Here is a 15,773-nt window from a genome sequence, read left to right as displayed (position 1 = left end):
GCATTGTCCCCCAATGATTGCAGAGTGCCAGCATTGTCCCCCAATGATTGCAGAGCGCCAGCATTGTCCCCCAATGCACGGGCCGCCACTGATAATGTCAATAGGCATTCAGCCTTATGTGTATATATTTGTCAGTAAAGTAGAACTAAAGGCATTTTTTTTTTTCATTTTGCATATAGTAAGGGAGAGTTATAAACTATAAAATAAATAAAAGGGTGCGCTGATATGTGAACAACGTAAAGCTGCAACCAAAGATCCAAATACCTGATTTAAAATATAATACTGAAAATTTAATAGTCTGGTGCGCTAAACAAAATATTAAATCACAAGTGACATAAATATAAACACAAATTCAATATGTGCAACACAGGTGTTTTGCCAAACACAAACAAGAAGTGAATCCCACAAATGATCAACCATCAATGTGGGATGCCCCCGGATGGGGTGTGAGTCTTAAAAAACATATAAAGTCCACAGTGCAATGTCCATGTGCTGAAACTCAAATTAATAAAAAATGTGATGACTCCTAGTGGTAAATGAAATCCAATGGTGAAAATCCAAAAAGATGCCTAATGACATACAGTGAATCCCACCACCTCCAGGATTAGCTTCTTACCAGCAGGTAGGGATATTCTGGCAGAATCTGTTAACACCCAAGAGTGACAGCTCCTAGCGCCGTGGAGGAAAAAGGCACATCTGTATACACCTGGTGCTGGAGACAAACTAAAAATGGCCCCTTACCAGATGATTGATATATTCCAGCATGTGTATGCCCCTTTCAAAGGGTCTTCCCCACCACGGCCACAATGGATGCCTGGATCTCTCACTGATGATTTCCCTATGGCTTCTTTATTCTTCTCAACAACCTCACAGAAGTACTCATGCATATGTTGGATAGAAGAAACGGCCAATAGTGCATTGCCCAGCAAACTTTTATTGTAAAAACAGTGAGAATAGGCTTGTGACACTTGGATACTCGCGGCCCCCTGCAGTGCGGACCACGGCTGTAGATCGTGACGGTGTGGCGCCTCCTCTCTGACGTGTTTCCCCCAAACAGGCATCGACCGAGATAGGAGGGTGCTTATAACATATTTATTTTTTTCACTAAAAATGTCAGAATTAGCTTGAATAACTGCTCTTCCGAATGCGACCATTTTCAGTTGTGCAGGATCTACTCTATAGTTTGACATGACTGTGGTTCTGGAAGACCAAGTTGCTGCCTTGCATATTGTCTTCTGAGGCACCCTTCACTACGCTGCCCATGAGGTTGCCACTTCCCTAGTAGAGTGAGCCTTTAGGTCAGGGGTGGCAAACTCCATTTAATCGAGGGCTGAATCAGCAATATGATTGCCCTCAAAAGGGCCGGTTGTATCTGTAAGAATAGATGTTCAGAGCATCACCTACCCTTACATAAGATGTCAGGAGCCTCCCCACCATCAGAAGTTGAACCCCCCACCCTCCCTTACATTACAGTGCACCACCCTTACTTTGTGCTGCTGCTGGGAAAAAGCTGGAGGCATTGCTGAAAAGCAGAAAGCACAGGGTCAGAAGGAGGTCTGGAGCTCTCCTGCAGCTGTAGGAGAGGTGCGAGGGCCACATGAAATGGCCTGGAGAGCCGGATTCGGCCTGCGGGCCTTGTGTTTGACACATGTGCTTTAGGTCATCAGATGTTGTACTACATAGGCTTTCTTGATGGTTTTTATTAGCAATTAAGCTATCGCATGTGAAGACGCTGCCTGGCCTCTTCTAGGGATAACTAGAAGATTCTCTGCCTTTCTGAACAGGCCTGTAGCCACCAAGTATGAGGTAATAGTTGTTTTTATATCTAAAGGGTATGGATCGCCCTGGGTAGTAAGAAACGCTGGAAGGTTGATTTCTGGATTGAAGTGGAAGACAGATGTTGCTTTGGGTATGAACTGATCCGAAGGTCTTAGTACCACTCTATCTGAGTAGAAGATCAGATGTGGTTATGGCAATTAGGAATGTTATTTTAAGCATTAAATTCCATAGGGATACTGACTCTATGGGAAAGAAAGGGGATTTTGATAGTGCTTCCAAAACTATGGAGAGATCCCATGTAGGAAATGTTGGCTTCATTGGTGGTTTTATTTTTAAACATGCCCTTAGTAATTTTATGATGAGGCGATCTAAGGCCCATTTGATTCCCATCTTGGTGAATAATGCAGAGACTTGGACTTTTAGAGTGCTAGAAGCTAGACCTTTGTCTATGCCTGATTGAAGAAATTCAAGAACTTTTGACACTGTGGGTGCCAATGGATCCCATGACTGCTGTTGTGCGAGTGCAATAAACCTTTCCCACACTTTATTGTAGGTGTTATCAGTTGTTTTTTTACTGGCTTGTTGCAAGGTAGCGACTACCTTAAGTGAACATACCTGCTTTAGTAACCTATACCTTTCAATTTCCAAGCCATCAGGTGTAGTTTTTACTGGGGCTGAGTGTAGGAATTGGCTTTGTGAGAGCAGATCTGGTGTCACTGGAAGAGGTAATGGGTCCTCCATACTCAGTTGTAGAATGGTTGTGAACCTTGATCTCCTCAGCCAGAACGGTATTACTGCAATTACCGTGGATGTCGATCTTTTGAGCCTGGCCAGAAATCTATAAAAGCTATTAAAGGTATTGGGGGAAAAATATATCCCAGCTGAAAGTCTATCCCTGCTGCTGATGGATATGCAGCTCTCTTTGGGACACTTGGTGTTCACTGGGGTTGCTGCCAGATCGATATTGGGAGCACCCCTCTTCTGCGTCAGGAGAGAGAAGGCTTGGTGACTCAATGATTGTTTGTTGTTCAAGATGAAGTTTCTGCTCAGAACGTCAGCCAGTTGCTTCTGTAATGCTATTCCACCTGTCTCAGGTTGCCTTCTTGGGCTACATCATTTCTGCTGAAGGGTTCTCCATAGACTCTTAGAAGGTTTTGGCTGTTCTACAATGGCCTCATCCCAATGGTCTCCATTCCATTCAGTGTTTCCTTGGGTTTGCCAACTAGGATCGGAAGTTTATCAGGAAATTTTCCTCTTTGGCCAAACCTATCTCAGATCTGCCCAAGAAGGGCAGCGATTCCCACAATTGGACGCCTACTGCCATTTAAGCTTTCGAGGCCCTCAAGTCTACTTTCGCTTTGTCTCCCATTCTGTCTCATCCCAATATTGGTTTGCCCTTTGTCCTAGAGGTGGATGCGTCTGAGACGGGAGTAGGCGCCCTCCTGTCTCAGTGTCAGACACCTGATAGACCCCTACTTCCTTGTGGGTTCTACTCCAAAAAGCTGTCTCCAGCTGAATGCAATTACGAGATTGGAGAGCTCTTGGCCATTATCCTGGCTCTCAAAGAGTGGAGACACTTGCTCGAAGGTTCTGTGGTTTCAGTTCTCATTCTCACCAATCATAAGAATCTTATGTATCTCTCAGAGGCCAAGAGGCTTACACCCCGTCAGGCCAGATGGGCCTTATTCTTGTCTCGTTTTAACTATGTGGTTTCCGATTTGACCAGCTCCAAGAATGTTAAGGCTAATGCCTTGTCTCTCCTGTATTCTGAGCTATTCAGGGAGGACTCTGTGCTGACACCGGTCAAACTTCCTGATCATATCCTGGCTTCCATCCGCACCAATTTAACCTCTCCTCTTGGAGAACAGATCTTGGCTGCCCAACCTGATGCTCCCACTGAGAGACCTGCTGGCAAATGTTTTGTACATGAGGGGTTGAGCATCAGACAGGTGCGCATGTACCACAATTCCAGGACTGACAATCATCCTGGTAAGAACCAGATTTCCTGGGCTATTTCCCATCAGTTCTGGTGGCCATCTCTCTGCACCGATGTTGCTGCGTATGTGGCTGCTTGTTCGGTCTGTGTCCACCTTCCCTTGGGCCTACTGCATCCCATTTCCAATTGGGAGCATCCCTGGTCTCACCTGGCCATGGATTTTTTTTGTGGAACTTCTCGTGTCTCGAGGTTTTATGGTTATACTCATGGTTGTCGACCGGTTCCCCAAAATGTGGCACTGTTTCCCGTTTAAGCGGCTGCCTACCGCTCAAGAGCTTGCCTCTGTGTTTGCCAGGAAGGTCTTCCGTTTACACGAGTTGCCTAAGGAGATTGTTTGTCTCCAGGTTCTGGAGTGCCTTTTGCTCCCAGTTGGGTATTCGACTCTCCTTCTCCTCGGCCTACCATTCGCAGTCCATTGGTGCCGCTGAGCATTCCAACCAAGCTCTGGAGCAATTTCTTCGCTGCTATATCTCTGACCATCAGGACAATTGGATTGATCTGCTACCCTGGTCAGAGTTTGCCAGGAACTCTGCCATCAACTCATCTTCCAGAATGTCTCCATTCATGGCCAATTATGGGTTCCAACCCGCTGTGTTGCCTGAATCCTTCTCGCCACAGGAAATCCTGGCTGTGGAGGATCATCCTGCTCCCACTTCCTCACTCTTGCTGTGCGATTATTGTTGTTTGTTCCAATAAATTGGTTTATTTTACCTGCATTCCCGTGTGGTTTGGTTTCCTGGCGCCCTGACAGTTATAAGCACAATGGAGATCTAGCTTTGTGAAAACTTGGGTTTTCCCAAATCTTTGAAAGAGTTCTGGTACTAGGGGAAGCGGATATCGATTTTTAATGGTAATTTTATTTAATTCTCTGTAGTTCACACAGGGCCTAAGTGTGTGGTCCTTCTTTTCAAAAAAGAATATCCCTGCGCCTGCTGGGGTAGATGATGGATGAATAAAAACTTTCTCTAGATTTTCATCAATGTAGAGACGTAGAGCTTCCCATTCCATCTCAGATAGTGGGAATATCCGGCCAAACTGAATTTCTGCACCTGAAAGCAATTCTATGGGACAATCATAAGGCCAATGCGGTGGCAAGACATCAGCTTTCTTCTTATTAAACATGTCTAGAAAGTTGTGGTAACTGGACGGGACAAGCTGGCTGCTGTAAGATACTGGTTGAATGGTCATGCAACTGGAAGAGCTCAGGGACTCGGGTACAAAACAATGTTGTCGGCAGTAGGCAGAGGAAAACATGATCTCCCCCTTAGACCAGTCGATCCTAGGGTTATGGGCTTGCAGCCAGGGGATGCCCAATATCACGGGAAACATGTCTCTTGGGTGATGGGCCCTGACGTGGGGATCGTGCCATCTGCCAGGTGAACAGTAAGGCTCAGTCTTTTAGGTCTAAGCGGAATCTTACATTTCTTGGCCAAAGCAAGGTCTAGGAAACAACTGCAGCCACCGGAGTCAATTATGACCTGAAAATTGATTTCCCCATCCGTCACCTGTAGTGAGATGGGTAGAAGAACCGCATGAATCCCGGAAACTGGAGAGTAAGCAGGGCAAGGAGGCCGGGGCGTAATGGGTCTCACAGGGCAATTACAAAGAAAATGTCGAGGCCCTCCACAGTAGAGGCATAGGTTGGCTTGCAGATGGCGTTTCCTTTCTTCGGGAGTTAGGGATGAATGAATCAGTCCAATCTGCATTGGTTCCCCCCCAGAGGTGTTGAGGAAGAAGAGGTAATGGGCGTAGAGTGGATTGCTAGGGGAACTCTGGGTAACATCCAGGTGGGTCTGGAGGACTGAATTAGTTCAGATCGTCGCTCCTGCAGTTGGCGATCAAGCTGGATGGCTGTTTGATGAGGTGTTCCAGAGTGGCAGGGACGTCGACTCGAGCCAGTATGTCTTTAAGTACTTCCAAAAACTGGTACTTTAATGCGTCCTCGTTCCAGCCGGTGTCTGCTGACAATTTGCGAAATTCAACTGTATAATCCTCTACAGGCCGGCGCCTTTGTTGTAGTGTGTGTGTAGGGCTGCCTGGGCCGTGGCCATTCGCTGGGGGTTGTCGTAAAGTTGCGACATCGTTTTAAATAATGCTGAGACTGAGCTGAGGACCCGGTTCTTTTGCTCCATAAGATAATTGGCCCAGGATTTTGGTTGCTCTGTGAGCAGGGAAATGATGAAGCCAACTTTAACGGTTTCAAGAGAAAAAAAGTCATTGGTTGCAGAACTAGATATACAGTATCTTACAAAAGTGAGTACAACCCTCACATTTTTGTAAATATTTTATTATACCTTTTCATGTGACAACACTGAAGAAATTACACTTTGCTACAATATAAAGTAGTGAGTGTACTGCTTGTATAACAGTGTATATTTGCTGTCCCCTCAAAATAACTCAGCATACAGCCATTAATGCCAAAACCGCTGTGACTCGTTAGTGTTACCAGGTCTCAGATGTGAATGGGGGGCAGGTGTGTTAAATTTGGTGTTATCGCTCTCACTCTCTCATACTGGTCACTGGAAGTTCAACATGGCACCTCATGGCAAAGAACTCTGAGAATCTGCAAAAAAGAATTGTTGCTCTACATAAAGATGGCTGAGGCTATAAGAACATTGCCAAGACCTGAAACTGAGCTGCAGCGCGGTGGCCAAGACCATACAGCAGTTTAAGAGGACAGGTTCCACTCAGAACAGGCCTCGCCATGGTCGACCAAAGAAGCTGAGTTCACATGCTCAGCATCATATACAGAGGTTGTCTTTGGGAAATAGACATATGAGTGCTGCCAGCATTGCTGCAGAGGTTGAAGGGGTGGGGGGTCAGCCTGTCAGTACTCAGACCATACGCCGCACACTGTATTAAATTGGTCTGCATGGCTGTCGTCCCAGAAAGAAGCCTCTTCTAAAGATGATGCACAAGAAATTCCTTAAATAGTTTGCTAATGACATGGATTACTGGAACCATATCCTGTGGTCTGATGAGACCAAGATAAACTTATATGGTTCAGATGGTGTCAAATGTGTGTGGCGGGAACCAGGTGAGGAGTACAAAGACAAGTGTGTCTTGCCTACAGCCAAGCATGGAAGTGGGAGTGTCAAGATCTGGGGCTGCATGAGTGCTGCTGGCACTGGGGAGCTACAGTTCATTGAGGGAACCACAAAAGCCAACATGTACTGTGACATACTTAAGCAGAGCATTATCACCTCCCTTCGGAGACTGGGCCGCAGGGCAGTATTACAACATGATAATGACCTCAAACACACCTCCAAGGCGACCACTGCCTTGCTAAAGAAACGAAGGGTAAAGGTGATGGACTAGCCAAGCATGTCTCCAGACCTAAACCCTATTGAGCATCTGTGGGGCATCCTCAAACAGAAAATGGAGGAGCGCAAGGTCTCTAACATCCACCAGCTTCGTGATATTGTCATGGAGGAGTGGTGAAAGACTCCAGTGGCAACCCCTGTGAAGCTCTGGTGAACTCCATGCCCAAGAGGGTTAAGGCAGTGCTGGAAAATAATGTGGCCACACACACACATATATAAAATACTAAGTTCAAGCACCTAAAAATGCACTATGAGAATGCATTGGGATTCTATGGCTTTCCAATACAGGATCTAGTGTATGTAATGGAAAAAGCCATAGCCAATATATTTCATGGTAAATTTTGATAACATTTTCATTGTGACTGCTGCAGCAGAATAGGAAAAACGTACAGCCAATGTTCAATCTTTTAATTGCATATAAGTGCAAAAGAAAAAATTTTGTGTTTCATTCCATAGCAACCTAGTAAAGAAAAGTAGATTTGAATCGCCATGTTTACAAAAAAAGTTACCCGTCCACCCCCACTACGTAAAACCCCTGCATACATTCCTTGTGTGTGCTGTGTTTTTAATAGTTTCATGTATCATTGAAACATGTTAGCTTCCCAGTCTTAGTAGAGGCTTGAGTAGCAACTGTGGAGTGTTCAGTAAAAGGAGGCATGGTCTGGCTTACCGTCATCTTAGCTGAGGCCTGGAGAGAAAAGATAACGCATGTTTAGTTTCATTCAAGGCTGTCACATGCTTTTTAGCAACCTGTAATCCACACCATACAAATTCATGGCACTCAAAAGACTATTAATATTATAAAATGTTATATTATTTTCTACAGTTAGCTCACAAACATTTATAATGTACACTATTAGGGCAGCCATGCATGACATAGAATTTAAAAGAATCATAGGGTGGTGTGTGTAAATTTCAGCCGAAGCCATTGACCTTTATAAACATGCAATTTCAAAAAAGCCTGCAAAGCACCTAAAGTTCCATCTCCCAGCAAGAAATGAAAATGAAAAAATTGTATTTTGCAAAATCTCATATTTACCAGGCTAAAAACAAGATTGGAAGGTAATATGTATAAATGTGTGTGTGTGTGTTTGTGTGTGTGTTTGTGTGTGTGTGTGTGTATATATATATATATATATATATATATATATATATATACAGTATCTCAGAAAAGTGAGTACACCCCTCACATTTTTGTAAATGTTTTATTATATCTTTTCATGTGACAACACTGAAGAAACGACACTTTGCTACAATGTAAAGTAGTGAGTGTACAGCTTGTATAACTGTAGATTTGCTGTCCCCTCAAAATAACTCAACACACAGCCATTAATGTCTAAACCACTGGCAACAAAAATGAGTACATCCCTAAGTGAAAATGCCCAAATTGAGCCCAAAGTGTCAATATTTTCTGTGGCCACCATTATTTTCCAGCACTGCCTTAACCCTCTTGGGCATGGAGTTCACCAGAGCTTCACAGGTTGCCCCTGGAGTCCTCTTCTACTCCTCCATGACGACATCACAGGGCTGGTGGATGTTAGAGACCTTGCGCTCCTCCACTCATGCAGCCCCAGACGATGACACTCCCACCACCATGCTTGACTGTAGGCAAGACACACTTGCCTTTCTACTCCTCACCTGGTTGCCGCCACATAGTTTGACACCATCTGAACCAAATAAGTTTATCTTGGTCTCATCAGACCACAGGACATGGTTCCAGTAATCCATGTTCTTAGTCTGCTTGTCTTCAGCAATCTTTTTGTGGGCTTTCCTGTGCATCATGTTTAGAAGAGGCTTCCTTCTGGGATGACAGCCATGCAGACCAATTTGATGCAGTGAGTATGGTCTGAGCACTGACAGGCTGATCCCCCAACCCTTAAACATCTGCAGCAATCCTGGCAGCTTTCATACATCTATTTCCCAAAGACAACCTCTGGATATGACGCTGAGCACATGCACTCAACTTCTTTAGTTGACCATGGCAAGGCATGTTCTGAGTAGAACCTGTCCTGTTAAACCGCTGTATGGTCTTGGCCACGGTGCTGCAGCTCAGTTTCAGGGTCTTGGCAATCTTCTTATAGCCTCAGCCATCTTTATGTAGAGCAACAATTCTTTTTTTCAGATCCTTAGAGAGTTCTTTGCCATGAGGTGTCATGTTGAACTTCCAGTGACCAGTATGGAGAGTGAGAGCGATAACACCACATTTAACACACCTGAGACCTTGTAACACTATGGAGTCACATGACACCAGGAAGTGAAAATGGCTATTTGGGCCCAATTTGGACATTTTCATTTAGGGGTGTACTCACTTTTGTTGCCAGCGGTTTAAACATTAATGGCTGTGTGTTAAGTTATTTTGAGGGGACAGAAAATTTACATTGTTATACAAGCTGTACACTCACAAGATTGTAGCAAAGTGTAATTTCCTCAGTGTTGTCACATGACAGGGTATAATAAAATATTTACAAAAATGTGAGGGGTGTACTCACTTTTGTGAGATACTGTGTATGTGTATGTGTATGTGTATGTGTATATGTATATGTATATATATATATATATATATATATATATATATATATATATATATACACACACTCACTGTTCAAAAAATGAAAGGTAGACTTTTTTAATCAGAGTATAGCATCAAGTCAAGTAAACTCCTAGGACAGTGGCGGCTGGTGAAGTTTTAAGATGGGGGGGCGCAAGACCCCGCCCTTCCATTTTGACCCCTCCCATTTCTCAGAAGCCCCACCCCTTATAGACTCCACCCATTTTGTCCCCTGTATTTTGCTTGCGTGAACCAATTCTCCCAATATATCACATATTAAGGGGTCTATCAGTACTAGTATATCCCATAATAGGGAACAGGGGCCCTATTATGGGATATACTGTGAGAGACATCCTATTATGGGATACATGGACTGAGAGTGGCACAAACCCCTCAAGCACAAACCCCGCACAAACAACTCAAGCACAAACCCCACAGTACAGGCCCTCTAGCATAAACCCCACAGTACAGGCCCCCTTCAATATAGTGACCAGTATAAATGCCCCCTTTCAATGTAGTGACCAGCATACATGTCCCCAATGCAGTGACCAGTATACATGTCCCCAATGCAGAGCTATGCGTGCGTGCCTCCAATGCAGTGACCACCAGTGTACATGTCCCCAATGCAGAGATATGCGTGCGTGCCTCCAATGCAGTGACCACTAGCGTACATGTCCCCAATGCAGAGCTATGCGTGCGTGCGTGCCTCCAGTGCAGTGACCACCAGTATACATGTCCCCAATGCAGAGCTATGCTTGCAGGCTGTAGACTGGACCAATCACAGCCAGGATATCAGGAAAGTGGGGGTGCCCTAGCGCAATGACTTGCGCCCAGGTTAAGCTCCCATAAGGCAGCCAATCGGCGCCTTTTCTGGGTCGAAAACCCCCCCGCCATAGCCACCACATAGGCACATAGGCCGGCGAACACGATTTTTTTTTCAAAACTTTATTTGTTCTTTTTGTGATTTTTTTTCTTTTTTTTTAGGGGGTGGGGGGGGCGGCGCCCTGGCGTCCCCTATGCACGGGCCGCCACTGTCCTAGGATATTGATCTGGTCAGTTAGGTAGCAGAGCAGGTTGTTAATCAGCTTCAGCTGCTTTGGTTGCAATGAAGTTAACAACATGTGAACTAGAAGGGCAACAGTGAAGTGATCTCCAAAACAGGAATGGTGTTACAGGTGAAGGGCACTAACATTTTTTCAATACTCTTCTTTTCGGACTGTTTTTCACTAGTTTTGCATTTGGCTAGGGTCAGTGTGACTACTGGTAGCATGAGGCGATACCTGGACCCTATAGAGTTTGCACAGGCAGTCCAACTCTTCCAGGATGGCACATCAATATGTGCCCTATCCAGAATGTTAGCTGTGTCTCCCAATACAGTCTCAAGAGCATAGAGGAGATTCCAGGAGAAAGACAGGTACTTTAGGAGAGCTGGACAGTGCCGTAGAAGGTCCCCTAACCCATCATCAGGACCGGTATCTGCTTCTTGGTGCAAGAAGAAACATGATGAGCACTGGCAGAGCCCTACAAAATGACCTCCAGCAGGCTATTGGTGTGAATGGCTCTGACCAAACATTTATAAACAGACTTCATGAGGGTGGCCTCAGGGCCCAACTTCCTCTAGTGGGCCCTGTGCTTACTACCGTGGAGCTCAATTGGCATTTTCTATTAAACACCAGAATTGGCAGGTCTGCCACTGGCACCCTGTGCTTTTACAGATGAGAGCAGGTTTACCCTGAGCACATGTGACAAACGTGAAAGGGTCTGGAGAAGCCATGCAGAATGTTATGCTGCCTGTAACATCGTTCAGTATGACTGGTTTGGTGGTGGGTCAGTGATGGTCTGGGGAGGCATATCCTTGGAGGGATGCACAGACCTCTGCAGGCTAGACAATGGCACCCTGACTGCCATTATGTATCGTGATAAAATTTTTGGACCCATTGTCAGATCCTAAGCTGGTTCTGTGGTCCTGGCTTCCTCCTGGTGCACGACAATGCCCAGCCTCATGTGGCGAGAGTATGCAGCCAGTTCCTGGAGAATAAAGGAATTGTTAACATTGAATGGTCCCCACACTCGCCTGACCTAAATCCAATAGAACACCTCTGGGACATTATGTTTCGGCCCATCCAACGCCACCAGGTTGCACCTCAGTCAGTTCAGGAGCTCAGTGATGCCCTGGTCCAGATCTGGGAGGAAATACCCCAGGACCCCATCCATAATCTCATTAGGAGCATGCCCCGACATTGTTAGACATCCATGCAAGCACATGGGGGCCATACCAACTACTGAGTACCATTTTGAGTTGCTGCAATGAAATTTTAGCAACATTTTTTTCACCTTGATTTTTATGGTGGGACCACTGACCTCTAACCCTGTCTGTAACATAAGTTCAGCATACACCTGCATCATCAGTGTGCTTGCTTCCCAAAAAATCTAGCCTAAACAATCACCATTTCAAACAGTGGCACGGGCTTGACCTGCCACAGTACTATAAACATCTGTCACCTATTCACCTATGATCTTATACTGAAGGATGTTAAAATGACCTGTGATTTGTTATAAAAAAAAAAATCTGCCTATTGTATATTTTCAAAGTTCAGTGACCGGGATAATTTTTGCTAGTTTATAACTTATTATAAATAATAAATCTTGTTTACACTTTCCCATGAGATTTCTAGTGGTAGTGATGTTGTGCATTTCATTTTGCTTTTTTCTTAGAGTATAAGTACATACGCTTGATTAAAAGAAAAATGTATATTTTCAATTGCCAGCATTTCAAGATGTGAATGTCATCATAATTCTTGGAGTCGGCTTCCTCTTCGCCTTCCTAAGGAAATTTGGATTCAGTGGAGTTGCTTTTAATTTTCTGATCACAGCAGTTGGGCTGCAGTGGGCCATCATTTTGGATGCTTTCCTATTTAACAGGACAGAAGCAGTTCCAGCCATCAGTTTTTCAAGGTATGTTATTGCTTATTACATACTCCTCCACTCTCAAAGCTGTATTTGTGATAGCTGAATGTATTATTTTTCCTAAATAAGTAAAGTTTATCTATAACCAAAAGTTTTTTTCTAGCAATAGACAAAGTAGGAAATGATTAAAACTGTCTTTTTTTTATTTTGCTGTTTGTGTCTCAGTAGAGCAAATCCCTTTATCTACTAACTTACTAATTGACATATCAGCATGGATGTCACACCACTTCCTCAAACTCCTCAATGTCTCTAAAACTGAGCTCATAAATTTTCCTCCAGCCCGTGGACCCCCCCCCCCCCCCGACTTCTCCATCAAGATCAATATTACAACCATCAAGTCCCTCCTCTCATGTCAGAGTACTAGGTGTATTCCTGGACTCTGACCTGTCCTTTCCTCTCAACCCCAAATTAAATCACTGTCCAAAATGTGCAGACTTAACCTCTGAAAAATCTCTAAAATACTCCCCTTTCTAACCGTTGACACAAATAAGCAACCTATTTACTCCCTTGTTATCTCTAGTCTTGACTATTGTAACTCCCTCCTCATTGGCCTACCTCTCCTCAAACTATCCCCTCTTCAGTCTATCATGAATGCTTCTGCCAGACTCATCCACCTTACCAACCATTCAGTGTCCGCCACTCCTCTCTGCTAATCCCTCCACTGGCTTCCCATTGCCCAATGAAAACAATTCAAAACACTAACAATATCATACAAAGCCACTTACAGCTCTGCCCCAAGCTACATCACCAATCTTATCTCCAAATATCACCCAAACCGTCTTCTCCGCTCCTACCAAGACCTTCTGCTCTCTAGATCCCTTGTCTCCTCCTTCTATGCTCATCTCCAGGACTTCTCCAGAGCCTCTCCCATCCTCTGGATTTCACTACCCCAATCTGTCCGGTTATCTTCTACTCTGTCCACTTTTAGGTGATCCCTGAAAACTCATCTATTCAGGGAGGCCTATCCGGCCTTCAGCCAACAACCAAATCATATACTTCCCTCATCAGTTCATACCTCACAGTCACTACCTTTTGTCTCACCAGCCCCTTCCTCTTAGATTGCAAGCTCGCAGGAGCAGGGCCCTTGTAACCCTCTTGTTTTGAATTGTACTGTTGGTGTATTGTCTCCCCCTTTATATTGTAAAGCACCGCACAAACGGCGCTATATAAATCCTGTATAATAATAATCTCCTGTCCCAAGGTGACAACAGAAGTGTGATAATATCTCTCCAAAGTCAAGGGAAATTACCTGTTAGACAACTGTCACTGGAAAGGTGTCTCCATTGAAATATTTCCCTCTTTTAAATTTCCTGTCATTTTCTGTATTAGAGACAATGGTCACCAGGACAAAGATAGGTGGAGATACAGACAGCAACAAATATGTCAGTGGCTCAGCCATTTTCTACTGGGCAGCTCAGTGGCTTGGTGGTTAACTTCTACCTTGTAGAACTGGGGTCCCCAATTCATATCTCAGGCAGGACATTATCTGCATTATCTCCCTGTGCTTGCCTGGGTTACCTCTGGACACTCTGAATTTCACCCACACAAAGACATGCCTGTAGGCTCATTGGTGCCTTCTAAATTGTCTCTAAAATGTGCGTGCATGTGAGGCAGAGACTGATATAGATGTTCAGTATGTTCAAAGCACTATATAATTTGTTGGTGCTATGTAAATGACTGAAAAAGTACTGTATCGAAAAATTCAAACGTTTTTGATGAAAAATAAATTTTAGTTGTGGACATTGAACACATGACGTATGTCCAAAAAACTTTATCAAAGTAGTTCAGGCCTACCTTGTATGAGCTGGTCTTTCTCACCGCCTTGACAGATGTCCCAGTCTTTGCTACAGTACTGCAAACAGTGGCAGCACTATAAATGAAATTGACAAACAATGTTTTCCTGGCTTCATCGATTAAGACATTGGCATCAAAGGCATGTTTTTGATCTACACATAATATTGGTAAAAGGACTAAAACAATTTTTAAAAAAGATGTATGTTTTTTTTTTTTTTTTTAATGAATCATACTTACCTAGGCAGATGCAGCACCTGTCCCCCTGCGCCTCTAACACTGATCGCTCAGTTCTCACAGCTCCCTGCTCTCTGCTCTCTCCCCCCACAGTTACTGGAGAGCTGGGCTGTGGAGGGGGCAAGAGTGGCCAGAGAGGATGAGCCGGTGGTGGTCCAGTCATGTGGGCGGATCCCGACTTCACTGTCGTGAGCCTGGACCAGCGCTGTTACATCAGCCGACAGCTTCAGCCCGCTGTCTGCTGAAAATGGGTCACAGGAGTGCAGGATGAACTGCACACCCGTGATCCACAGGAGAAGTGCAGCCAAAGGAGCTTTGGCTGTACTTCTCCTTGAATAAAATGTGTTTCTATATATACTGTTTCTTGAACCTAATCAGCCCTAATTAACTTCAAGCTCTCCTTTTCCTGTTGGCTTCTATTTTTGTCATAGTTTTTTTTCTCTTTTTTATCATTCATTTGTAAGAATGTTTTTTACATTTTCCTTGGTTTTGTTAGCTTTTTTTGCATCATAGATGTAAACCCGCTCCCTTTCAATCTCATATAATCTTTAGCATGTTAATGTAATTTCAAAATTGTCATTTTAACATTTTAAGGCATAGTCTTTTTAAATCTGTAACTTTTAATACTTTGATACCTGGTGAGCCTGCCATGAAGTTCCTTTTTCAGGCTCTTCCTGTTATGGGGTGAAAACTGCCTAGCTGGCATTGTCAGTCTCTCACTTGTGCTTTTGGTGGAGGTTGATTTATTTAAAGCGGAGTTCCACACGAAAGTGGAACTTCCGCTTATCTGTCTCCCACCTCCGCATTTGGCACCTTTCGGGTGCTATCTGTTTCTGAGAGATAACTTGTCCCCACTTCCGTCGGACCTCGCTGCCCCCTCCTCCTCCCACGTCTGCATCAGGCCAGTAAACGAACGCAGCACGCTTCCTGCACGCACAGCAGGAACCCAGCCGTGCCAGGTTCTCTTACGGCAGCATGCCGACATCGCTGGATTCCAGGACAGGTAAGTGTCCTAATATCTAAAGTCAGCAGCTACAGTATGTGTAGCTACTGATTTTTAATTTTTGGAGGGGGAGGCCAGAAGACCGCTTTAGGGTGAATATAATGTGCAGTTGCACTCTGCAAGGGGATT

At 44.5% G+C, this 15,773-nt stretch overlaps 2 protein-coding genes across 2 annotated transcripts in view; one reads left to right on the top strand and one right to left on the bottom strand.

The window, feature by feature from the left end:
- The window catches only part of TMEM50A (transmembrane protein 50A), a 131,709-nt gene that overhangs the window by 14,335 nt on the left and 101,601 nt on the right, over positions 1 to 15,773 (bottom strand). The gene's annotated exons all lie outside the window — the stretch shown is intronic.
- The window catches only part of LOC309545621 (RH-like protein), a 98,853-nt gene that overhangs the window by 19,584 nt on the left and 63,496 nt on the right, over positions 1 to 15,773 (top strand). Inside the window, exon 2 of the mRNA XM_082244871.1 lies at positions 12,415 to 12,601. Within this exon, the coding sequence (XP_082100997.1) occupies positions 12,415 to 12,601 (187 nt within the window). The remainder of the gene's footprint in view (positions 1 to 12,414; positions 12,602 to 15,773) is intronic.

Source organism: Pelophylax lessonae (genome assembly GCF_965119305.1).
Source record: "Pelophylax lessonae genome assembly, chromosome: 2".
In the NCBI taxonomy this organism is placed as follows: domain Eukaryota; kingdom Metazoa; phylum Chordata; class Amphibia; order Anura; family Ranidae; genus Pelophylax; species Pelophylax lessonae.
Note: the sequence above shows the minus strand (reverse complement) of the source record. Positions and strands in the feature narration are given on the sequence as shown.